Source organism: Salvia miltiorrhiza, chromosome 1, assembly GCF_028751815.1.
Source record: "Salvia miltiorrhiza cultivar Shanhuang (shh) chromosome 1, IMPLAD_Smil_shh, whole genome shotgun sequence".
Classification (NCBI taxonomy): domain Eukaryota; kingdom Viridiplantae; phylum Streptophyta; class Magnoliopsida; order Lamiales; family Lamiaceae; genus Salvia; species Salvia miltiorrhiza.
In genome coordinates this window covers 54229118-54255233 of record NC_080387.1, presented here as the reverse complement: position 1 = coordinate 54255233, position 26116 = coordinate 54229118, and the positions used below count along the sequence as shown (strand labels likewise).

At 33.4% G+C, this 26116-nt stretch overlaps 5 protein-coding genes across 5 annotated transcripts; 2 read left to right on the top strand and 3 right to left on the bottom strand.

The window, feature by feature from the left end:
* Window positions 1-182: 182 nt before the first annotated feature.
* Window positions 183-1886, bottom strand: LOC130994476 (uncharacterized). Its single transcript, XM_057919522.1, has 2 exons — window positions 1485-1886; window positions 183-538 (listed from the first exon to the last, which is right to left on the bottom strand). The coding sequence occupies exons 1-2, from the start codon at window positions 1698-1700 to the stop codon at window positions 317-319; spliced, it is 438 nt and encodes a 145-aa protein (XP_057775505.1). The 5' UTR covers window positions 1701-1886; the 3' UTR covers window positions 183-316.
* Window positions 1887-4962: 3076 nt separating this feature from the next.
* LOC130994331 (protein MIZU-KUSSEI 1) lies at window positions 4963-6182 on the top strand. Its single transcript, XM_057919381.1, has one exon. It carries the CDS (start codon window positions 5193-5195, stop codon window positions 5895-5897), a length of 705 nt encoding a protein of 234 aa, XP_057775364.1. The 5' UTR covers window positions 4963-5192; the 3' UTR covers window positions 5898-6182.
* A 5327-nt stretch (window positions 6183-11509) lies between these two features.
* On the top strand, window positions 11510-13068 carry LOC130994380 (stress enhanced protein 2, chloroplastic). Its single transcript, XM_057919427.1, has 2 exons — window positions 11510-11903; window positions 12552-13068. Exons 1-2 carry the CDS (start codon window positions 11613-11615, stop codon window positions 12819-12821), a joined length of 561 nt encoding a protein of 186 aa, XP_057775410.1. The 5' UTR covers window positions 11510-11612; the 3' UTR covers window positions 12822-13068.
* Window positions 13069-16012: 2944 nt separating this feature from the next.
* On the bottom strand, window positions 16013-16449 carry LOC130994569 (monothiol glutaredoxin-S6-like). Its single transcript, XM_057919613.1, has one exon. It carries the CDS (start codon window positions 16377-16379, stop codon window positions 16068-16070), a length of 312 nt encoding a protein of 103 aa, XP_057775596.1. The 5' UTR covers window positions 16380-16449; the 3' UTR covers window positions 16013-16067.
* A 3137-nt stretch (window positions 16450-19586) lies between these two features.
* Window positions 19587-22914, bottom strand: LOC130994184 (uncharacterized). The gene is made up of 10 exons (XM_057919219.1): window positions 22579-22914; window positions 21954-22049; window positions 21786-21860; window positions 21590-21658; window positions 21327-21403; window positions 21080-21168; window positions 20845-20974; window positions 20668-20758; window positions 20020-20085; window positions 19587-19920 (listed from the first exon to the last, which is right to left on the bottom strand). The coding sequence occupies exons 1-10, from the start codon at window positions 22732-22734 to the stop codon at window positions 19801-19803; spliced, it is 969 nt and encodes a 322-aa protein (XP_057775202.1). The 5' UTR covers window positions 22735-22914; the 3' UTR covers window positions 19587-19800.
* Window positions 22915-26116: the final 3202 nt, after the last annotated feature.

Here is a 26116-nt window from a genome sequence, read left to right as displayed (position 1 = left end):
CTATATTGAGATAGTCTTGGTTCTTGCTGCATAGTATAGAGGCAAACTATGTCGTCTCATCCACTAAGCCATATCCCATGATTCACCTCATTCACTGAAGTTTTAGATGGGCTTCATGGAATGCCAAAAACTGCTGCACAGAGCAAAAGAATTGGACCTAGTAGATCTATGCTACAAACAAATGATAAAGCATCTTCTGCAATGCACAGAGTCACAAAACACAGTTTTAGAAACTAGTAATTTTGCACTAGATCCTGAGTGATTTTTCCTTGTGTGCATCTGTTTGCATACAAGAAAGGGGCTGCTCAAACCTAAGTCAATCACGTTTCTCATGTTGTTGGCTTATGGAGCTCTCGGAGCTAGAATCTAACCCGAAACACTTGAAAAGAGCTTGCTTCGCCATCCCAAAGTAGTTGCAAGGGTGGCTTGGATGTTGGAAAATGCTCAGAAACACGGTATCCTTTAGAGACAACTCATCCTCTTCTCTGCTTGACCCTCCACTGCTTCCTGCATCGCCTCCGGCCCTCTCGTCTTCCACCTGCCAGTTCAACCGATTTAGACGAGGGCGGCTAAAAAACCTGAGATTTGATCTCTATTGAGATATTCAAATGTTACAAATTTATCTCTCTCTCTCTCTCTCTCACACACACACACACACACACAGTGACACGGAGATTCCAAATGGGGAAAATCTGTGCTCCGAGTAAACTTCAAACTTCGTTTAAGTGTAATAATTCACAAATTATATAAAAGTTACCTTTCGCTTTAATCTTGATTCTTGACACAAGAGTTAAAAAAAAAATCAGACTCGAATAGTTTTGCGGGTCACTGAAGCATTCTCAAAATCAAATGTAGGGACACTATTTTCCATTCAATATTTGATAAAAAAAATCCAACCTTTTTCACCTTCATGTCTAAGACTCGAAGTAAATAATAAGAGGGCAAGTCATGTTACTGAATACTGATCAAGGAAAACCCCACCTACTCCACCCCCACCTACCTCACCCCTCAATCAAGATACTGTAGAATACAAGCAATTGCAAATTAATCTTCAAAGCAAGCAGCTAAGCACGACATAATAAAGCCAAAAAATATTCTACACCCTAAGAAATGTTCATATCATCGATAAACGGCTATTTGTATAAAATGATATGGAATTGATAAATAAATAGATCGATTGAACTTCTACTTTATTTATTAATTTATTTTCTGTAATTGAGCCTTGAACTTGCATTTGATCCAATTAGCTCAATATAACCTAATGCAAAGTCCAAGAATCCAACAGAAATAGAAGAAGTTCAAAATCCCAATTACGAAAATCATGAAAGTTCAAATGCATATTAAACTCTAGAGAGAGAGAGAGAGAGCGCGATTTTCTAAAAAGAAATCAGCCCCATTTTGATGTTATTTCCCCCAAAACGAAATGTAACAATAAATAATTATCCAAAACCAGATTAATGGGCAGGAAAACAAAACCAACCAACCGTAATTAATCCGTTTGGAGAAGTGGAGTTGTTCGGGGCGGCGTCGCCACCAACTGACGGCGCAGCGGCGGCGGAACTAGTAGAAGCGTCGTAAGTGAAGGCGGCGAAGCCAAAAAAGAGGCAGAAAACAAGAAGAATCGTAATAAGAAGTTGGATCCAAATTAGCCATGGGATTTTATAGCTCTCTATTATAAAATCTTCCCCAAAATCCACCATTTCTTCTAGTAAACGACCCCCGAGAATGTTCAGCTTCTAAATACGATTTTGAGAGGGAGAAATGGATTTGATCAGGAAAACGTAGAGAGAGAAAGAGTTGGTCTGTTGAAGGGCAGAAGAAGACGAGTGGCAAAACTGTCGTGTGGGAAACCAAATACAAATAAAGGGTCCGTTAATTTCAATAAAAGAGTGAAAATAGCTCATCCACCCCTATATTTGTTGTTATTCTCAACTAGGTACATTTTTTTTATTGTACTTCTACTTTATTGTGAATAGTAATTTAGTATATATACTATGACTAATTTACTACGTGGATTTACTTAAAATCAACCAGATTCAAGTTTCCATAAATATCTGAAAGGAACTTTTTGATAATTACCCAATACATTTGAACCAAAAGGAGAGCTCTTTCTATTGTGAAAAGAAAATTTTAATTATGAGTTGTAGATTTGAGGAAATTTTGTGTACGCTTATTGGTCTAACAGTGATGAGCTAAATGTCTAATATTTAAGTCCATTACTTTAAAAAAAATGTTACGAGGGGTAAAATGGGCTAATGAATACATTATACTATATTATAGATACAATTTGGGTTTCATTTTAATAAATTAGTAATCTCAATGTAAATCGTTCGCTTGAATTTCTTTTTCGTAGCATATACTTGAAATTCATGTCCTATATGTATCTCATGGGTATGCATTATTTTTACAATATGTTATATCATTAACTATAGGATAAATATAACTTTAACCCCCGAATTATTTTCGCAATATTAATTATAGTATTATTTATTACAGAAAATATTTTTAAAATTTTGAATTATTCATTTTGTATTAACCGTATCTTCAGTCCCCTTTTTTTTTACTTCAAAAAATTTACATGGTTCGTCTGATGTGTCATTGTGTATTTTAAAATTATTCTTTTAACTTACATGGCACAAAACAACCTCTCGTTTTGTGCTCTACTAATTAAAATAATTAACCTTTTGTATTATGTAAGTTAAAAACGTTGCCAGCATTAGGGCTGGAAAAATATACTGAAAACTCGGTATACCGGCCATACCGTACCGTAAAATACCGCAAAATACCGAATTTAAGGTATACCGGTTTTTTTGGTAAGGTATGATACCGTACCGAAGATTTACGGTAAGGTAAAGGTATGGATTTTCCAAATACCGGGGTATACCGGTGTATACCGATACCGCGATATATACCGAAAAAATCAATAAATACCGTATTAAAGGTATATACCGAAATACGGTATGATACCGTATTACTGGTATACCGAATATTACTGCATATACTGGTGATGCGGTATCATACCTTATTCTGGTATACCTTAATATTCGGTATATACCGGTAATAAGGTACAATACATTATTCTGATATACCGCAGTTGTCCGTATATATTGGTATACCGAAAATCGCGGTATATATCGTATCAAAATCTATAATTTTAAAATATATAATATTTATTTTTATGTTTATATTTTTAAAAATATTTATAAATTTTATAAAATGATGTATATAATCTATATTATGTGCATATATACAATTGTACATGAATTTATAAATATCATCAAATGATACAAAAATAAATAAAATATAGTATATAGTATAAGTCATACAATAAAATAAAATTGTTTATTTTGATATTATAGTATAGTTATAATATATAACTAAAATTATTGTTTTACAATAGATTATACATCTAACTTATACTCCTAGTTACATATATAATAGCATAGTTATAATATTAGTATTATATTATAAATAATATTATGTCTAACATATAAATTACATGTAACTTATAACATCTATATAATTTACTATATATTACATGAATGCATACAATGCGAATATAAATATCATCAAATGATATAAAAGTGAATAAAATATAATATAGTATGTAAGTTATATAATTTTATATAACTGAATTATTTATATTGATATCATAACACAGTTATAATATAATATTCGATATTATATAACTAAGATTATTGTACAGTTATAATATAATATTCTATATTATATAGCTAAGATTTTTGTTCTACAATAAATTATACATCTGACGTGTAACATCTATATATATATATATATATATAATAGCATAGCTATAATTAATATTGATATTATATTATAACTTAGATTACATACAACTTATAACATCTATATAGTATATACTATGTACTATATACTATATAACTTATAAATTTATAAATATCATCAAATGATACAAAAACAAATAAAATATAGTATATAGTATAAGTTATACAATAAAATAAAATTATTTATTTTGATATTATAGTATAGTTATAATATATAACTAAAATTATTATTTTACAATAAATTATACATCTAACTTATAATAGTTACATATATAATAGCATAGCTATAATATTAGTATTATATTATAAATAATATTACTTCTAACATATAAATTATATGTAACTTATCACATTTATATAATTTACTATATATTACATGAATGCATACAAGTATGCGAATATAAAGTACGGTATACAAATTGAATTTTTTCGATTTTGATAATACCGATTATTTTGGTATACCGTTAAAGTGCGGTATACCGTGAAAGTACGGTATACCGAAATTCGGTAAGGTATACCGAAATAAAGGTACGGTAAAGGTTTTGTATATTCTCCATACCGTACTTAAGGTATACCGAACTAAGGTATACCGTAGGTAAATGTAAGGTAAAGGTATGAATTTTCTCCATACCGGAGGTAAAGGTAAGGTATAAGGTATGATCGATTTAATAAGGTATACCGTACCGTGCCACCCCTAGCCAGCATCTGGAGCTAAAAAAATGGATCGGATGTACAAATACCATTGATACAAAATCGCAATACCATTGATACAAAATCACTAATTAATAATTATATTTCAAAATATAATTAATAATGTGCAAATAATTTGAAATTTAAATTAATATTACTTTAAATACATAATAAAATGGGGCATCCACTATAATGTGATTAACCTCAACCATGAAATACATGCATTTTATTGATGATTAATTTATATAGAATCATAATTATAATACTAGTCTCCCCATAGCTTCTTGATCCGAATACATTGGGTGACTTCTTCCCCAAAATCTAGTTCATTCCCTTCCTTACAAACTATATTTCATTTTCTATCCTCGTACCATACACACCACGTGTTGTCGATTCATAATCCCACGCAAACAATACAAATTTCATATGCATATATTATAACTTATACACTATTTAGAATCAAACATCTTTGATGGTCCAAATTCAACATAAAACAGAATTGCACAACGAAATCCACATTTTCATTTTCCAACTCCCCCCCATTTTTTCAATCTCCACCACAACATCTTCCATATCGCCTCCCATCCTCCGCCGTCCGCCGCCTCGATTTTGTCTCGTATCTAAAAAGAAGCAATTAATTAATCAATCTCCCATGGCACGGTCGGCATCACCATCTCATTGCTGATCTGGTGATGCATGGAGGACCCCGCCGCGCCGTCCGCCCCTTCTCCTCCGCCGCTGGCCGCCCTGACGCTCCTGCAGCCCTCCGGCAAGAAGAGGAACAAGCCGGGGCGAGTCCTCCGCGTGTTCCGTAACGTGTTCCGGTCGTTCCCGATCATCGCCCCCACGTGCCGCTTCCCGGCCCTCCCCGGTGGCGGCGGCCTCCCCGACATCCGCATCTCCGGCGGCAGCCGCGTGACGGGGACGCTCTTCGGGTACCGCAAGGGGCGCGTGAGCTTCTCCATCCAGGAGAACCCCCGCACGCTGCCGACGGCGGTGGTGGAGCTGGCCATGCAGACGCACGTGCTGCAGCGGGAGATGGGCGTCGGCATGGTCCGGATCGCCCTCGAGTGCGAGAAGCGGCCGGAGAAGGCGGCGGAGGAGCTGCTCGACGAGCCGCTATGGACCATGTTCTGCAACGGCAAGAAGAGCGGCTACGCCGTCAAGCGGGAGGCGAGCGAGGACGACCTGCAGGTCATGGAGCTGCTCCGAGCGGTGTCTATGGGCGCCGGGGTGCTGCCGGGCCGCTCCGAGTCCGAGGGCCCCGACGGCGAGATGGCCTACATGCGGGCCCACTTCGACCGCGTTGTCGGCTCCCACGACTCCGAGACGCTCTACATGGTCAGCCCCGACGGGAACACCGGCCCCGAGCTTAGTATTTTCTTTGTCAGGCTGGGATGAGCGTGTTTTAGTCTCGTATTTTATCGAAGAAAAAGGAGAAGAAGAACTTGTTAACAAATTGGGATCATTGATCAATTTGATTAGTGGATGAATGATTAATCTTGAGATCGAATGTTTAATTAGTTTGTTATTTCTACCTAGAGCTAATTATATTCTTTAATTATAATGGTATCTTTTCCCTTTTTTGTTCTTTGATTTTCCTTTCCTTTGGAGGGCAAACTTTTGATGAAAAATAGGATTGTAAAATTCTCTTATATCAATAAAAGTTCAAAGTTTATTTCCGAAGTGCCCAACTATTTTAATAAGAGTTCAACTATTTTTTTTTTATTTCCTCGTTATTTGTTTGGAATTTCAATTGATTCAAACTTTACATATACATTATCTCCCTTGTTCCGTGCATATATTCTATGACTGTGAGTAGAAGATGAAATTAAATATTATTTGTAAAGTATATAAAATTTTCTATATTATTTGTACATGATATATATGTGTATATAATTAAATTATTTATATATGCACTATTTTTAAAGTTTATAAAATTTTCTATATTATCTGTACATGATATGTGTATATATGCACTATATATGGGCTCTGATATGACAAAAACTTGTTCCATTTTCTTTAATAAAATCCAATAAGTTTTATATCAATCAACAATCATTATTTGTTAATAATAAGAATTTATTAATTTTTAACAGTTAGCGTGCATGCATCCAGATATATTAGAAAATGTCTCTAAAGAAAAAGTCACATTACATTAAGCCCCGGGGTAAGTTAGGGGCTGTTCCAACGTATCAAATGCTTCGTTTTTCAATTCAAAATTATGCACGCTTCACAAAGCATAACAAAGAAAATAGTAAGCGGTAGAAAAGAAACAGATGATGGACAGCTCCAACGACAAACACTGCAACAAATTGGGTCGATACCAACGGGAAAATTTCGTCGGTATCTTCCATTCTTATGTTGCTAAATATAATCACCGACGAAATACCGATGCCGATCGTCACCAAAACTGTCGTTAAAACAGTTGCCGGTGAAAATTTGTTTCCGTCGCTAAAACACCGACTTTGATGACGACGAAAAAGTCTTTGGCGACCACGGGTTGACGCCGTTCTCATCGGGAATCTTATGCGCCGTTGTCCGTCAGTAATGCCATCGTCAAGAGCGATGGTGAATCGTAGATGTGTTTTTCGTCGTGACATCGTTGGAGATTCCGTCGGCGGTTAACAACGGACTCCTTCCCGTCGGTAATGCCGTCGATGTCCGACACACTATCTTGTAGGCAAAATATAATTCAATTACTATATTTCATTTTCAATGATAAAACATTTCATTTGTTCATCAAATGAGTATTTATTTGGAGATAAAGCGGACTTTAAGTAATTAATTGTGTGTGAGGGGAGAATAAGATCTATCATTTTTTATTGTGAGTGAGTTGCGTCAAATCGGATCCCTTGTCCTCAATATCGTGTCCCACACCCACTCCATGTCCCAGCCAGGGTCGGCCCTGCTTTGTTTTTAGTGGGGCAATTGCCCTGGGCCCCAAAATATTGGGCCCAAGTATTAATACCCTAGTAAAAAAAAAAATTTACTAAGCCCATAACAGTGCAGCTGTGCAGCCCAGCAATTAGAAAAAAAAAATATTGTGCTAAGTTACTAACGGTAGGAAAAAGTGTGCAGCACCAACTAGATTTTTTTTTTATTTCACTAAGTTAGTAAATACTAAGTCTAACGGTAGGAAAAAGAAATACGCTCTCTCAGTGACTCTCACGGCGGTTCTAACTTCCACGACAGAAGGGCATAATTTAATTATAGGTGTGTTGTTCCAAGTTTTAGTTTAATTGCTTAATTTGATTTTGAAATTGTTGTGCATAAAATTGTTTGGAGTTGTGTGAAATTGTTAATTGTTATTGTTGCTTTGCATATAGAAATTTGATTAGTAAAAAACTACAATCTAAAGATATGCAAATTGATGTTGCAATAGTTATCTTGAAATGTTTGATTTCTTATTTTGAAAAATATAGAAAGGATGGTTTTCAATCTGCCTTGACATTAGCTAAGGAGCTTGCATCTAAGATGGAAATTGATCCTATTTTTCCACCAAAACGTATTATTCGTAGGAAGAAACAATTTGATGAAAGTTGTCAAGAAGAGATTCCATTATCTGATGAGGAGTCTTTTACACTACAAGAAAATGCGGCTCTAACGACCGAAATTTCGGTCGTTAAAACCCAAAAATCGGTCGTTAATATTATTAACGACCGATTTAACGACCGTTTTTTTCGGTCGTTGTTTGCATCGTCGCCCGAGTTTTAACGACCGTTTTTTCGGTCGTTAAATTTAACGACCGATTTTTTATTTTTAACGACCGAAATTTCGGTCGTTAAAAAGAGAAAAAAAATAAATAATATAAATAAAAAAAATTATTTTTTTTAATTTTTTTTAATTAACGACCGAAATTTTATTTTTAACGACCGAATTTTCGGTCGTTAAAAATAAATAAAAAAAAATATTTTTTTTTTCGAAAAAAATATATATATTTTTTTAAATCTCTTTGTATCCCACAAGTATTTTTAGTGTATTTCTAATGTATTTTGACCTTAATTGCATACCATTTGACGAACTTCCCAGTAGGTCACCCATCTTACTTGTGCTCTAAGTCAAGCACGCTTAACCTTGGAGTTCCTTTCGAGTAGTCACCAGTACAGAACACTCGTATTATTGATATATATAGTACCTATTAATTCATTTAAACTCTAATTCAATATAAAATATCATTAATCATTCATAACCTTATAATATGTCGAGATAATATAAAATATCATTAAACATTTACGATAAATATACGATCGAATTAAAAATAATAAAAAATTAATATTATCGTAATTAAATAAAGAAAAGAAAATATGAGTATGAAAAATAATAATCGTATACAACAATAATTCAGAAAATCTAATAAGTCTAATAATTTATTATAATAAATCTAATAATTTATTATTATTTGAAAATTAATAAAATAATTAAATTTGTAAAATAATTAAAAATAATATTAAATAGAAAATTAATTAAAAATAAATAAATAGAAATAGAAAAATAAAAATAAAATAATAATCGAAAAATAATAATTAAATAATTAATTATTTCTATAGAAAATAATAATTAAATAATAATCGAAAAATAATAATTAAATAATTAAAAATAATCTCTATAATTTGAAAATAATAATTAAATAGAAAATTAATAAAAAATAATTAAATATTTATATATAATCGAAAAATAAAAATTAATAAAAATATAAATGAACTTTAAAAATTTTTAAAATTTGAAAAATAATATTAACGACCGATTATTCGGTCGTTAATAAATAAAATAAATAAATAAATAAATTAAAATAAATAAAAAATAAATAAAAATAATTTTAACGACCGAAAAATTCGGTCTTTAAAAAAATAATTAAAAAAATATTTAAAAAATTAAAAATTAAAAAAATATAAAAAAATAATATTAACGACCGAATAATTCGGTCGTTAAAAATTAATTTTTTTTTTCGAAAAAAAAATTATTTTTTAAAAAAATATATTTTTTAATAAAAAAAATAAAAAAAAAATATATTAACGACCGAATTTTCGGTCGTTAAAATTAAAAAAATAATTAAAATAAAAAAAATAATTTTTACGACCGAAAATTCGGTCGTTAAGAAAAATTAAATATTAAAATATTAAAATAATAATTAACGACCGAATTTTCGGTCGTTAAAAAATAAAAAAAATAAAAAATAAAATCGGTCGTAAATCGGTCGTTAAGGCCGCAAAATTAACGACCGAAAATTTCGGTCGTTAAAGGCGCAGTTTCTTGTAGTGTTAGGATCAATTATTTTCTTATTATAGTGGATATTGCTATTTTATCTTTAAAGACTAGATTTGAACAATTGACAATTTTTGAAGATATTTTTGTTTCCTCATAAGATGTTATCTTTATGGGATAGTGATAAATTGCATAAGTGTTGTGTTAAGCTTCAAGATGCCCTGAAACATAATGATAAATTTGACATTGATGCTGAAAATTTATATTCTGAATTGCAAGTGCTACAAATGTGTTTACCATCTGAAACCAGGGGTGGATCCAGGATTCAATGTTAGGGGGGGCTGAATCTATTGGACTACGGTGCTAGAAAATATTTACACGGGGGTTCGGGGGCGGGAGCCCCCGAAGCAAATTTTTTTGAGCATTCCGTACACTTCATTTCATACATTTTTTCAACAATCACTTAATATAATAAGATAATTGTTCGCAATTCAATTAATTCAACATCAAGTAGATTGAAAGCATATAAAAACGTACTTTTATTCATTTTTCTTAAAAAAAAATTGTTTCATCTTCTAAACAAATAAACTAATTTTCATTGTTAGTAATTAGTAATTTTACTTTTACCTTTAGAATTGACTCAAATTTAACATTAAAAATTAACTAAGAAAGAAAAAATGATAAAAAATAATACTATAAATGTAACAACTCAATGTGTTGAGCAATTAATTGGATAGTTGGATACTATATATAATGTATTACTATATTTTTTCTTGTATTTTTTTATTTATATACACATATATATAGATATAAAACAAAATAATAAATATATATATCTCTATAATTTAAAAAAAAAAAAACTCAAAAATTGGGAGGGGGCTGAAGCCCCCCCTGGATCCGCCACTGTCTGAAACAAAGTCGCTTGGTGAGGTTCTTGAATTTGTTAAAGTTTCAGATTGCTTTCCTAATGTTTCTATTGCATATAGAATATTGTTGACTATACCAGTTACTGTAGCTTCAGCAGAAAGAAGTTTTTCAAAATTAAAATTGATAAAATCATATTTACGTTCTACTATGTCTCAAGAAAGGTTGAATGGATTAGCGATTTTGTGCATTGAACATGAGGTATTAGAAAAGCTTGATCTTGAAGAAATTATTGATGATTTTGCTTCTCAAAATGCTAGAAGATCTAAGCTATTTTTGTAATTATTTCATCATTGTTTTCTAGTTTATTGCATTTTATAGTTAATATTATAGGGGCCCTTTTTTTCCTTTTTGCCCAGGGCCCCCGGAATGTCAGGGCCGGCCCTGGTCCCAGCCCAATATTGATGAGTTGGATTATTAATTGATTATCAACATATTTCGTAGAATTAAAAGGGGTGCACTTCTGAAGAAAAAAAGTTACAAAACGACGTAATATTAGGCTGGGACATGGAGTGAAACACGATATTGAGAACAGGGGATCCGATCTGAAATTGCGTAGGACACATTTATCAAAAAGAAATACTTATTTGCTAAACAAACTAAAGCTAAGTAAAAATATGAGTGCTCGTTGGATGGGTGAAGGGGAGATAAAACGTTTTCATGCAATCACTAAATGAGTAGTCAAATTTATTTAGAAGGTAGGTATGTGAGAATGCGTCAAGTCTGAAAAAGGTAGATGACCACTTCCAAATTTCATGTGGGGCGCTTAATAAGTTATGGATATGCATAACTAAATAGGGTGGATTCAGACAAAATAAATTACTAATTATAAGAAGGCGACAACAACGTTAACGGCGAAGTAAAGCGCCACGTCAGTCCGCTGCCGCCTCATCTTTCCTTCGACGTGGACTCTTCATTCACCATTATATTCTTCTTCTAACACACACACTCACTACCTGAATCTTATCCAAGATTCTCAATTTCTCAATGGCCCTCGCTGGACCGCGGCCGCTCTTATGTCGCCTCGGCCCCGAGAAACCGGCGCCGCCGGAGCCCCAGAGGCTGAAGGTGCCGGAGACGGCGGAGGGAGGCGGCGCCAAGATCGTGCTGCAACCGAGAGTCTGCACTCTGCGGTCGTACGGCGGAGATCGCGGCGGCGTGATCAGGGCCGGCGGCGGAGAGGATCAAGTGTCGCGCTTCTTCGAGGTTCTGTCGGATTATGTGGAGAGTTCCAAGAAAAGCCATGATTTTGAGACCATGTCTGGTCGTCTTGCCATGGTAATAACTCTTTTAATTTCTCAATATATATAAATTCTCTCTAGTTTACTTATTTTTATGTTTAAAGATTTGAGTACTGCATGTCGGAACTCATCTGTTCGTCCGAGAGAGAGAGATCAGTTGTGACGAAGAGATAATTTCTGATTAGAAGTTTTGAGATGTCGAAATCGATCAGATCTAGTTACAAAGTTTTGACTACTATATTGCCAGGTGGGATTAAGTGGAATCGAAATTTTAGTTTGAGTTAAATCTCTAAAAGTTAAAAATTCATGTATTTTTGAATAAAATAATAATAGTAATAATAATAATAATAGTGAAAAATCGAACTTTAGGTATAATTATAGTATTTGTAGATGAATTAACCCCTCGATTCAAACTTTGATTTATAAATTTTTAAGTCTAATTTTGATAAGTAAAAAAAAAAGTCTAATTTTGATTTGTTCCGAATATTATACTCGCGTCAAAACATATACTGTAGATATATAAGGCAAAGACCCACTAACAATGGTCAACAGTCAATTCAAAATCTGCATTTGTTTAGAAACTGATAATTAAATATACTAGTACTATTGAAAACTTTGTCCGATGTTAGATTCAACGGAATCTTGTTAATTTGTAGATTCTTTCTTTTCCTTTTTCTTTTTCAAGGTTGTATTTGCAGCAACAGTAGGAGTGGAGATTGTGACAGGGAATTCAGTGTTGAGGAAGATGGATTTGGTAGGGATTGAGGAAGCCGGCGGCGTTTGCGCGGCGGCGGTGGCCAGCGCCGCCGTCTTCGCGTGGTTTTCAAGCAACCGTAATAGAGTGGGCCGGATCTTCACCGTCGGCGCTAACACCTTCATCGACTCGCTCATTGATAATATCATCGATGGTTTATTTTATGATTCCAACTTCGATGATTGGTCCGATGAAATTTGAGTGATGATTTATGTCATGTTATTTTTCATGTTTCACTATAGTAAAACTCTTTAGGTACACATTGTGTTATAGTGTACAAATGTAATAAAATAATAATAGAAAAATTATATACTAGTTGTAAATATTTAGTTTGTAGAAAAATATGTGGGAGGAGGATTAACGACAACCTTGTAAAAATAAGACTATTTGGTGTGTATTATGGTATAATTATTTAATTAAGTAGAAATGCATACAGCAGCATTTTAAAGTTTTGGATATTTATTTTTGAATCAAAGACTTCTCACAAATGAAAGGCGAGAAGCGGGATTGAATTCAAGACTTCTTACAAATGAGAGTTTTTGAATGCCCTAACTTTACCACTTGAGCTAGGCCTCATTGGCAATGCATGCATGTATGATATTAAAATTGCAGTTAGAAAGTGTTGCAATTATTGCATGCGTGGAGTGGTTATATGCTCTATAATTAATTAAGTAGTTTTAATCCTTTTTATCTAAGTGTTTATTACTATTATTATTATTTTTAGAATTTTCTAATTTTAGCTCCGATCCTGATCAATTATTTTCCTGAATCCGTCCATATATATATATAGGTCATTAATCCTTCATTTGATGTTTCAAAATTACTCCCTCCGTCCCAATAATGAAGACACACTTCATTTGGGCACGGAGTTTAAGGTAAGGTAGTTTAGCATCATTAGTGTATTTGATTAAGGAATTGATAAGGCTTTATTAACTTTCAACTCTCTCTCATCTTCTCTGATCACCACCGCCGACCACCGTCGCCGATTCCCTCTGCTATGCCGCCGAAAAATCAAACCCAGAAAATTAAATGCACGCCTATTTCAAAAGTCAGAGATTCTCTCGGCAGAATCGCCGCCGCCCATCATCGCCGACCACAACTCTTCTTCTTCCCTCTGCTACGCCACCCAAAATTGAACCCCTTTCCCACTAATCTATCTCTTTCGCTCAAAACACACACTCACAGTCACAGATCCTTCGGCCAAAAATCGAACCCCTTTCCTTTCGCTGCTGCTCTTTCTCTTCATAGCTCTGCCGCACCTGCAAACCCTAGCCCCCAGATCCGCCGCCGTGCAAACCCTAGTCCACCGGCGAGGAGGGAGAGAACGAAGGAGAGGAGGCAAACGATTCCGTCGGAGGAAGCGAAGCCACCGCTGTTGTGCAGTCGAAAGGAGAAGAGAGGGGGGTGGGTGACGACCGAACAGGGGGGTGGGTGACGGCTGTTCGGCCGGAGCAGAAGAAGCAGGCGGCGGCTGCACCACTGAAGCGACGTCTTCGTCGGGCGAGAGAGAGAGAGAGAGAGAGAGAAGGAGAGAGAGAGAGAGGGCGAGATGGGGATGGATACCGCCGGCCTTCGTCGGGAGGTGTTGCGGTCAGGGCGGCGCCGGCGGCGAGAGAGCCGAGAGAGAGAGAGGGTGTCGATTCTGGGAGAGAGAGGCCGAGTGTAGAAAATTGATTTAGGGTTTTTTTTTGTCTTATTTATACTTTAATTAAAGTGAAATTAACTAGTGTATATTAAAGCCTAATTCTTTCCTTATTTGGAAGTGTGTCTTTATTATTGAGACACCTCAATAAGGAAAGTGTGTCTTCAATAATGGGACAGAGGGAGTAATTAGTAGCTAGGATCCCATGACTAAAGAAGAATCTTGCTTAGATCAATTGATTAAAGTAGCAAAAAAAGTTCTGGAAACAAAAAAATAAATTTAAAATAAAAAATAAAATAAAAATTGAGATAATATCCATGTTGCGGGAAAATAAGACAAATTAATCATGCCATCATCAAAGCAATAACAGATATATTTATTGTCGGGAAGATTGAAACGAAAAAGATAAACCTTTAAGATGAATTGCAGGAGCAAGGCAACAGCAAAAAGAAGAACAAGAAAAATACGACGGGAGAATGATATTGCGGGAACGATAATTATAATGAGAAAATAATGACATGTTAGAGTTGATTTTAATTAATATTAGGATAATTTAGTCAATAATAAATTAATATTTGTTATATTTAAAATTGGTATTACGTATATTGCCTCAGAGGTGGTATGTATAATTACATAAATTAGTACTATTTTATCGGGCTTTTGAATTTATAAATTAAGGACCGTGTGCTTTCTACCAAACAAGATATTAGGATATCATAATTATATTATACACCCTAATCATATACACCAAAACGAGTCCTGAAAATATTAATTGTATAATTGATTTCTCCGCAGTGCCATATTTTATACCTCAATCACAACTGCCTTAAAGTAAATAGAATAACCAACAAAGTATATATTGCGTGGTCCTTACATAATTTAATGGTAAAATAGGAGATACTTCTTCCTACTCTTGTGTGGGTAGTGATTTCATCTGCGTGCGGTTGTTTTCCTACCTTTGTGTGGTGTAGAAGTCTCGCCTGCGTGCGAGTTGATTATTTTATTACTCCCTCCGTCCCATAATAAGTGGTCACATTCTTTTCGGCACGGAGATTAAGAAATTGAGTGTTATATGTTTTAATAGAATGTGGCCTACAATTGTTGACCAAATTAGTGAGTAATTGTTGACTTAATTAAAGTAATTTTGGTATTTTTAGAAAGTGGCCTACAATTGTTGACCAAATTAGTGAGTAATTATTGACTTAATTAAAGTAAACTTTTGTTATTTTTAGAAAGCAGCCACTTATAGTGGGACAGACGAAAAAGGAAATGTGGCCACTTATTATGGGACGGAGGGAGTATATATTAGATACCTCTTGTAATTCTAAAAAAAATAGGAGACACTTCTTAATTTTATTTTAGAAAATAACCATTTTTTTTTAAAAAAATGAATATTTTCAAGATAATCTTTTAGATGAAGACTTTTTAGTTTTGGGCTACTTTAGTGGGCCTGCTGGACCTATGTTTTGGGCTTAGCTTTCTTCTGATCAACATGTTGCAGAAGGTATTGCACTTGAAACATTGCTCATGATCAGATATATATATTTCACTTATATATTACTACATGTGTGTGAATAAAGGATATATATATATCACATCTTCTCATGTTAAATGGAGAAGAAGGGCCTCACTTACTGACTCTATAACATCACAAACATGCTCAAAATTTGACCTATATATACTTCTCATAATTAATTCTAATAACTATAGGCCAAAAAGAAAAGAAGAAAATAAAAAAGTTGTAGCTTAATTATAAATCTAACAACATAAGTTATTAATTAAAGTAGATCTTAATTTGCATGTAGCTATACCCAAATAGCATTGGCCTTGATGAGCAAGGGTTTGAGCTTGCCTCTAATATTGAGGCTTATGATCTCGTTGGAGCCACCCACAAAGTCCTTGTTTATGAAGACGGCCGGCACGCTAGGGTTGCACCCCAATAATGCCATCAAATCCTTCTCCATCTGCTCTCCTTCTGCTAGCTGGTCGAGCTCATAAACCCTAGGGTTCGCTCCGTACCCACGTATCAGTGTGTCGATTGCATGCGACATGCAACAATCGTTTTTGCTGAATATCACCACCGGATTTTCACCTGCTAACTTCATAATGGTATTCATTTTGAGATTTTTTTCTTCTTCTTATGTATGTAAAGTTTGATTCCAACTTGAGTTACATTTGGTGTTCATGAGATTGCTATATATAGAGGAAGGATAAAGGTTAATTAAAAAGTTGACGTCTAATCCAGAGATTTCATCAAAATATGCTGCGATTTTTAGCTTTGATCTTTATATGTGATAAAGTTGCATTCACTACTGGAATTGTTTCTAGATATCACATGGGATAAAATTTCCTTTTTGATATTCTTTGGAATATTTTATCCCTTTTCTTTTATGACATACCATACGTGTCCTTAATTTTGAACAAGACCTTCGATCTAGCTATTTGAGAATAATATTTTTATCTCTAATTATTTCAAATTGCATACTAAGAATGACAAGCAAAATAGTAAATAGGCACAACGGTCAGAGTCAATTCAATATACAGAAGATAGAATGGAGTATTTTGATATAGCAAATTATGTCCACTTCATATAATTTGATGCTTTTATTATATTTTTATGTTACATTTCATGCTTCCCGCTACTAATAAATTACAATATAATAATATATTTAATTAAAATCACGAAAATGTATTTCTTTTTGTGTATATATAAAATAAGTAGAAGTGGTATACATATCAACAGGGCCGGCCTTTAGGAGTGCAATCGCCTATGATCTAGGGATAAATGAGGTTCAAATCAAATTTTATTATAAAAATTGATCATTGTTCATTAATTCAAAATATTAAGTGTTATATAAAGTGCTTTTATTTTTTATTTTGCCTAGTATTGCACCTACCTTGACATAGAATATAGGATTAATTGCATATAATATAACGAACTTTGTCCGAAATTCATTTTCCCCACGATCTTTAAAAATTTCATTTTTTATCAAATACTATGACATTTGTTCAATTTCGTCACGATTTTTTTACCCTCAAATCGAAATCGACGTGGCGCTGATTTGGCTCGCCAGCACACGCCATTCTGATAAATTAAACGATGTGTCTCAGTTTAAACATTAAAACCCTCATTTCAGCAATCAGCGCCACCAATGGGCGAAGCACCGACGCCAACAATTGACGCGTTGGTTTGGAAGATTTGAAACACGAAACAATTAATCAATGCCAGCAATCGGCGCCACTGATTTGGAAGACCTCGACACAAAGACTACCACACTGGTTTCGAGAGGAACCCTTCGACAGAGGTGGTGGAAAGGAAAGAAATCGTTTTTTTCTAGCGCCAAAAGCAATCTTTGATTTCCTTTTACCCGATAAAGATGAGAAATTAAAAGAAATTTGAGTTTTTTTTTATTATGATTTAATATTACATGTGTAATTTAAAATTCATATATATTCAACGCCAGTGTTACGTGTAAAATTAAATCCACGTCACTGCTATGTTATTTTTTCGGTCATCGAAAAAAAAATTATAGAGAAATTGAACAAATATCAAAGTATTTGATAAAAAAAGAAATTTTTAAAGACTGTGGAGAAAATGAATTTCGGACAAAGTTTGTAATATTACATGTAATTAACCCTAGGATATATATGACATGAGACACAATACATTTTATATCATGAATTTATTACTTTCACATTATTTAATTTCACAATCACAGTACTACACAAAAAGAGTGGACTAGAAATTTTCAGTATCAACTAACCCGCGGACGAACAAATCCTCTAATTAAAACACATGTATGTATATATGTAATATTGATTGAAGACAACTTGAGAGTATCAAATTCTATATCCGCAGTCAACATCAAAAAAATAAAAAATATCGAACAATATAACCTGATACAGTGATACTACTACCTATATTTTGCTGGATACAACACGCAGATGAAACAATATTGGAGTATATATATTTGATTTATTTTTCTGAGATATCCTCACATCGATCCCCCTATATTTGATGCTACGATGCAACTACAAAAGTAAAAAAAACAGATCGAAAAAGTTGTGCAAGCTGCCAATGTTTATCTTATTTTGTTGATATCCAATTAAAAGTATATTCGAGTAAACCCAACCCAAAAATACTGAAAATAAAAGTGTCTCAATGACTCTATATTCTTTAAATATGACTCTTGGAATTCGCAAAAACCAGAAACAGCATGTCCGTACGTACGTACGTACGTACTTCAACAAGTACTCCATGATCACACGAATTTCACCATTTTTTCAAATTATTTTTGCTAATAATATTTATTTTTATATATAATCTAATCTTATTTATTTTATTTTAATTTTGTTTTTTTAGTTGGGCCCTATATATTGTGAATCATTATTTGGTCAAGTATTAATACCATAAAAACGTTGCACGAATTAAAAATAATTATCATATTTAAAAGATTTTAATATGCGAGATCGGCTCGCATAAATTTTTCCCACTTAAGAATTAAGATCTAGTGTACCAAATTTTCCATATTATGTTCAATTTTTTTTTCTTATTTTTTCTTCAATACCAATTTTATATGCTTTATTTTAATTTTATAACTATCAACTAGGATTTATTCCATCAATTATGGTATATAATTACTTTGATTAATTAATAATTTATTACATAGCTTCTTAATAAAATTAGAGCATGTAAATTCTTTAACTTCAATTTTTTGATATAAACTTAATAATTCATTACATAGCTTATAAATCCAAAATTAGAGCATGTAAATTTTTTAACTTCCATTTTTTAATATAAAAGTTTAGTAATATTGACGATGAAGCGCAGTTTGTTGGTAAGACGCTTCTCCTCCAACCATTAGGTCAGGGGTTCGAGTCATCTAGAGAGTTAGAGTGTAAGTGCGTTTTTCCTTTTCTGGGTAATTACATTTTAAAAAATATATATAAGTTTAGTAATATTATAACAATATTTATTTTTATAAAAAACATTAATATCAAAATAATTGATACTCCCTCCGTCTCATCTCACTTGGCCTAATTCTCATATTTATTATAGTGAAAATTTATTACTTAAAAATGAAATAGACCAAGTCAGGTAGAACGCCAGAAAATAAAATTAATTAGGTCAAATGAGATGGGAAGAATGAAGTATAATACAATGCAATGACACACACGAAATTATGAAACTCCGAATCTCATCCGCACTTTACCCGACCTTTCGAGCTGTGTTGAGTCATAACGAAAGAGACATATTCTATTGTACGGAATCTATATATCAATTGACAGCATATCTTTGTACCTTGAAGAAATGGACGGCAACATTTGCCTCTGTAAACAAAGATTTTGTCATTTTGAGATATCACGAATTTCCCTACAAGATTCGATTTCATCGACATTTTCGACTACCAAAGAGAATACACGAAACAGGGTCGGGTCAAACACTCGAGATCCGACAAAACTGTAGTTGGATATCATATGATATTTACATACAAACACTATTTTTTCGTGCGATAAAAAAATCATAGCTGTATTCACTCACTCAGCCTTCTCAATTGCTTCTATGCATTCAACAACTGTTGCCTTGTTCGACATCGCTGCCATCAGAGCTTCATGCATAGCTCCATTGTTCTTTATCAAAGATGCAGCAAACAAAACCTGCATATATATATATATATATATGCATATCGATTCAAGTAAAACTCAAGAAGAAATTATTGTATATGCCATGAAAATGTAATGAAGAAGCGAAATTACCGCCCATCGCGTCAGGTTCTGCTGCTGATCTTTGCTCAGCTGTGGCTTAGACCTGTTTATAAACCTCTGCCAAAAATAAGGGGTTATATGTGTGTAAATACACAAACTTTCAAAGTGTTTGGATTTTTCTCGCGATTTTTTTTAAATATACAAACTTAGTGTTCCTCTAAACTTTCCCATGTCAAGCGATTCCGATCAAATTGAATCTAACCTTGCTTCTACGTGGTATATTATTGTCATACGCCTGTTAACAATATGGGCTAAGAAAAAACGACGTTGTATCCTTAAGTAGAAAACAACGTCGTTTTTCATGAAAATTGAAACAATTGCACTTACATTTTTCATTTAAAACGACAAGCTTTAGAAGAAGTAAGAGTTGTATCGTTTTGACCATCAGCCAATTTAGGCACGTTGGCAGCTCCGGCAGGCACATTAGTATCAGTTTGGGGAGGGGGGAAAATGAATTTCGTGGAAAAGATCATACTAGCACTAAGTTCGTGTATTTGAATTCTAAAAAAGAAGTTTGCCAGAAAAAAACAGAAAACGCTGAAAGAAGAAGAAGATTGCAATTTGAAAATGAGTTAGCTAGATTTTGGCGTAGTGTGATTTGTTTGTGTCTAATTTTCGTGCATTTTTGAGGTATCAAACCTGCAGGGTGAAAAGATCGGCTGACTGTCCAACCACTTTGTCGTATTGTAGACCTTCTGCAGCCAGTCCAGCCATTGCTACGACTGCCAACCTTTAGAGGAGTGAAGCAAAGTTTAGATTAGATTTCATGCAATGAGACATCAGAAATGGAGTGTGCAAGAATAGGTTAATTGATACCTGTCTAGTTCCTTGGCATCGAGCTGTCCACTGTAAATAAGCTTCTCAAGCCTCTCATCGATGAGATTGACATTCTCTTTTCCGATGTCCAGTGAATATCCGAGGATGGGAAGGCCGAGTAAGTATGCAACTACATACATGAAAAGTCGTCTTAAGGATGAAGCCACAACAAGAGTTGAGGCACAGCTAAATTCATAAATGTGAAATGCTGTTAATGTCTCTGTGTGTTTGTTACCTAAGAAATGAGCTGCTTCATGTCTAGCAATCCTCTCCTTGTAATCTGGGAAGAATGAAGAAAATCCTCCGATTGCAGCCTGAAGCAGCCTACATACATTTTGTTATAGGTAAATTCAAGTATCTCTAGAACACGAAGAAGATGAAAGTTTAGACGAGCAAAACTTCTAGCAAGCTTCTTCACTTGACAGTTATATAATCAATGATCTCTAGATTCCTGTGAAATGGCAAGATGTTCGACTACTTACCCCGGGGAGATGCTCCCTATAGCGAGAACTACCAAGGAAATGCTCCCGACCAAGTATGGCACAAAGAAGCCCCAATCCTAGGAAACAAGGGAGTTGGTTACATATAAAAAATATCAACAACCTCAAGTTATGATTCAAAGATTTATCATGTGAGCTACAAAATGCATATGATTGGCAGATCATGTCACACGCGAGAAACAAAAACAAACAAACAAATGAACTAAGTTATCATTTGTATATTTAGGAAGGTTAGCAGAAGCTACCCCAGGAAGCTGGCCTGCAAGAATACCCAAAAATCCAGTTGAGCCAACCACAGTAAAGAGAAAAGCTGCCTGCATCACTGAACAAAATCAACTCAACATACAAATAAAAAGTTCATTCCAAGCTTTGAGACAGAAACCAAATAAAATGGTCATACTGCAAGAAACAGAACAAGACACCAAGTTCCATTGAGCTTACGTCGTTTCTGGTGCTAGGTATAGCAAGCTCCTCCGCGTTCTTCAGACCTAAAGTTGTCAGCTCTCGGAGAGATGTCTGTAACGGAAATGTTTAGTCGCTAGCATTATATATAAACTCTTGTCAATGATGTGCATATTATCAATACTGAGAGTGGTTTTAGAAACTCACTGTACGACGCGATATATATGGTTGAGAACTCCATTTTTTGGCCCATCCAATTTCCCTCAACTGATCAAGTGCCTCTCTCACTCCATCACTATCTTTCTGCAGTGTACCACACCATTATACTAAGAAATATTCAAGAAACCATATATGTACACTCTCACACATATACACAAACACAAATTGATCTTTCAAGTCTTTCAATCTTGTTCTGTAACTGTAAGGAAGAGTATCACAGACCACATTCCTTAATCCTTGAAATCTGCCTTTACAATCTAATAGGAAACTCTTAGAATAAAATTCTGTAAGACTATTTATTTACAGATTTTGATTTCATCTTTTAATTGTCATTTTAGATAAGGTACTCAATGAGGTCCATATTCTTTTTATCAGTTTTTCAATTATTAATTTCAATCTAATTAGGTTTGAATTCCGTTAATGTTAACACTTATCACTTAAACTTAACTGTAAAGGCAATGTTTGTTTGGATTCAAGGAATAGCAATCAATTTAACAAAGAATAAATCAAGGCATTTCAAATTGGACAGTCCAACAATTAACAAGCTCGTGAACATTCATACACAATTTGTATTAGTGTGTGTTACCAAAAAGCAACATAGAAGAAAAGGAACCTTAGCAATGGCGGATTCGAGGGTGGAAAAATCGATACCCGGAGCAGCTGATGACGAAGCTCGAACAAGAAATCCACCGGATCTCGACAGCAATTCCGGATTGAACGGCTTGTGTTTGTAGAGAGAGAATGCGAAGGATGAGAGAGAATGGGACATGGCTGCGAATGTTGCTTTCGCCTCTCTCTAACTCTCTCTCTCTCTCTCTCTCTCTCTCACACACACACACACACACAAAGTTCTGCACATCCAGTTATAATAACAGATAAGCCTTGGCGCCAGTTTGCTATACCGTTGGCGTAATATACATCACTTCTCGTAACTAAAAAATATGTATGTAAAATCATATTTTCATTTTTTTATATATATAAACAAACAGTTTAATCAACAAGTTTCTACGTAAAAAAAAGTTTAACAATTCGAATCTCACCTATATTGTCTTCGTCACATCAGAAAACAACATTTTCACAACTTATATTTTCTTTATCATAACGTGAAAATACATTTTCACGATCCTCTAAGTTTTTTTTTTTTTTTGAGAATTACCACGATCCGTTACGTTATAAAGTTATTTCTAAATTTTAAGTGGTGATCAAGCTAATCAAAGCTCGAGGAATTTACCATGAAAAAAGACCAAGCTCAAATTAAAATACTTGAATCAAGCTCGAGCTTTGATAAAATAGGAGTAGTATAATTTTAGTTGATCGAGCTATCCCGTGACTATTGGGCTAATTGGGCTTACAAAATTTTATATGGGCCAGAAACCCAAAAGCTTGGCTTTATGGAAGCTCCAAGCCCAATAAAAGTAAAATCTACAACGAAAATCCCAAATTGTATTTTTATTATTTTAGGAATTTAATTAACAAGCTACTACTTGGTATACATTAATAGAATTCAAAGGAATAATCATCCAATTGTATAATAAATTCCACCAAATGTACTTATCTCTATAGGGCTATTTTGGATCCACATACAATGCTCTTCGAACTGCATAACATTCAGTAATATTGTCGTTAATTCGTTTTCGATTAAATTAATCATAGGAGTTAGGAGCGCGACTATCATTTTTATGTAGCATGAAAACGAAAAATAAAAAGGAAATAATTTTTCTAAAAGAAAAATAGAAATCATAGCATTATATTTATAAAGCCCATGAATCATAAATGGGTTCATTTATAAAAAATAAATAAATAAATAAATAAATACCAAAGTAGTTTCCCTAGGAAAAAAAATGAAAGTATGAATTAACGTTGCACGTCTTTTTTTTTTCCTGCTATAGGGCGTGTTTGGTAACTATACTTAGAAATGATGTGCTTAACAAAATTAAGATAAATAAATATAAAAAAATGAATTAATTGTTTATTTGTTGTAAGAATCATTTTGAACCCTTAGATCATCAAGATCTACGGTTGATTTGTAACCTTGTTGGATGATCAAGATCTACGGTTGATTTGTAACCTTGTTGGATGGATTTATGGTCATGAGTTCGAATCACAAAGGTATCAAAAACTTATTTTTCACAATTCATATATTTATATAGCGAATTCATACGTAGTCTACATAAAATTCATACATTGAAAATTGTTCTTATTTCTTATTTTAAGATGTGTTCTCACGGTAGCCAACCCCTATATATATATATATATGAATAAGTAATGTACAATAATAATAAATAATATTATTTACAATACTCCCCCTTAGATATTACTTGATTATGTTTATGCCTCTCTCGCTGAAAAACTCTGTGGGAAAAAACAGTCCAAGAAAAGAGTACACGTGATATGTATAAATTTGTGTTGCATTTGTTGCCTCATTAAAAACTTTAACTAAAAAAATCCAATCGGAAAAACTTAGTAAGGAAAAAGAGTACAACAAAAAACACACCTTCATAATGAATTCACCTCCAAAAAATAGTTGTACCACCACAGATGAAAACATAACCAGTATGAGATTTAGCATTATAGGGATCATATAAATAACAAGCATCCGCATAGCCTACCAATGTCGGTTTCTTGGATAGAACAAACCAAGATCTTTTGTACCTTGAAGATAACGAAGTATGTGTTTAATACTATTTCAATGTCTTCGTATAGGAGAAGCACTTAATCTTGCTAGCAAGTTAACCTCAAATGCTATGTCAGGCCTTGTGCAATTTGCGAGATAAAATAATGCTCCAATTGCAGTACTCAAATAAGGAACTTCTGGTCCTAAAATATCTTCATCATCTTCTTTAGGTCTAAATAGGTCCTTATCCACTTCTAGTGATCGGACAACCATAGTTGTGCTAAGTGGATGTGATTTATCCAGAATTTCTCTAAGATCTTACTCACATAAGTTGACTCGTGTACAAAAATTCCTTCAAGAAGATGCTCAATCTGCAGGCCGAGAAAAAACTTGATTTTACCCAAGTCTTTCATTTCGAACTCCATCTTAAAATAAAAAAATAAAAAAATTACGGTTACAGAAATATAGAACACCGTTTTCTCTTCTTCTTTTCTCTTCTCTCTGAATTTTCTGTTCCATCATACTCTCTCCATCCCTGAAATAACTTCCTCTTTTTCCTTTTTGGGACGTCCCCCAAATAACTTCCTCTTTCTTTCTTTCTATTTTTGGAACTAATAACATTTATTTATTCTTACTTTTCACTTTTCACCACTCCCAATAGTAATTATAACATATTTTCACAACTTTCAACAATAATTATAACATTTTTTCTCCACTATCAATACATTTTACAATTTTTTCTTTAAACCCGTGCCGTCCCCAAGGAGGAAGCTATTTCAGGGACGGAGGGAGTATATATATATATATATATATATATATATATATATATATATATATGAATAAGTAATGTACAATAATAATAAATAATATTATTCACAATATTATCTAGCTTAGATAAATGCTCCTTTATCTTAATTCAATAAATCATGTTTTCTCATTTGGACATCTCATTTCAATAGGTCGCATCTTTAAATGGATAGACAAGGCATAACAAACATCCACACATGACTCATTATTTACATTAAATGTCATTGTACCTCACAAACATAATTATCTTTTTTTATTTTCTCTCTTACTTTTTGGATAAATATATATACCATCAAAAAAATTGTTTTATCTATTTTATTTTTATTATAAACTACTCCCTTCGTCCCGCTAATAATGGCACGTTTCTTTTCGGCACAGAGATTAAGGGATAATTAATTGTTTCTATTTTATCAAGACTTTATACGTACAATTTTAATTCAATAATCTGAATAGCTTCAAATTCACATTCAATGACTGAGCAAAAATTAGAGATTCATAGAACAAAATTAAGAAGATCGCAGCAAGATCACAGCCAAAAATTAAGAAGATCGCAGTAAGATCACAACCAATAAGGTCACAGCCAAAAATTTCAAAAAATCTGAAACAAGATTTGGCAACATTTTCGACTTTTCTTTCTTCTGCAACAAGATCACAGCAACATAATCTGGAAAATTCAAATTTCTCAAAACTAAAAATTCCAACAATTTTTATAACAAAAAATCAACAAATT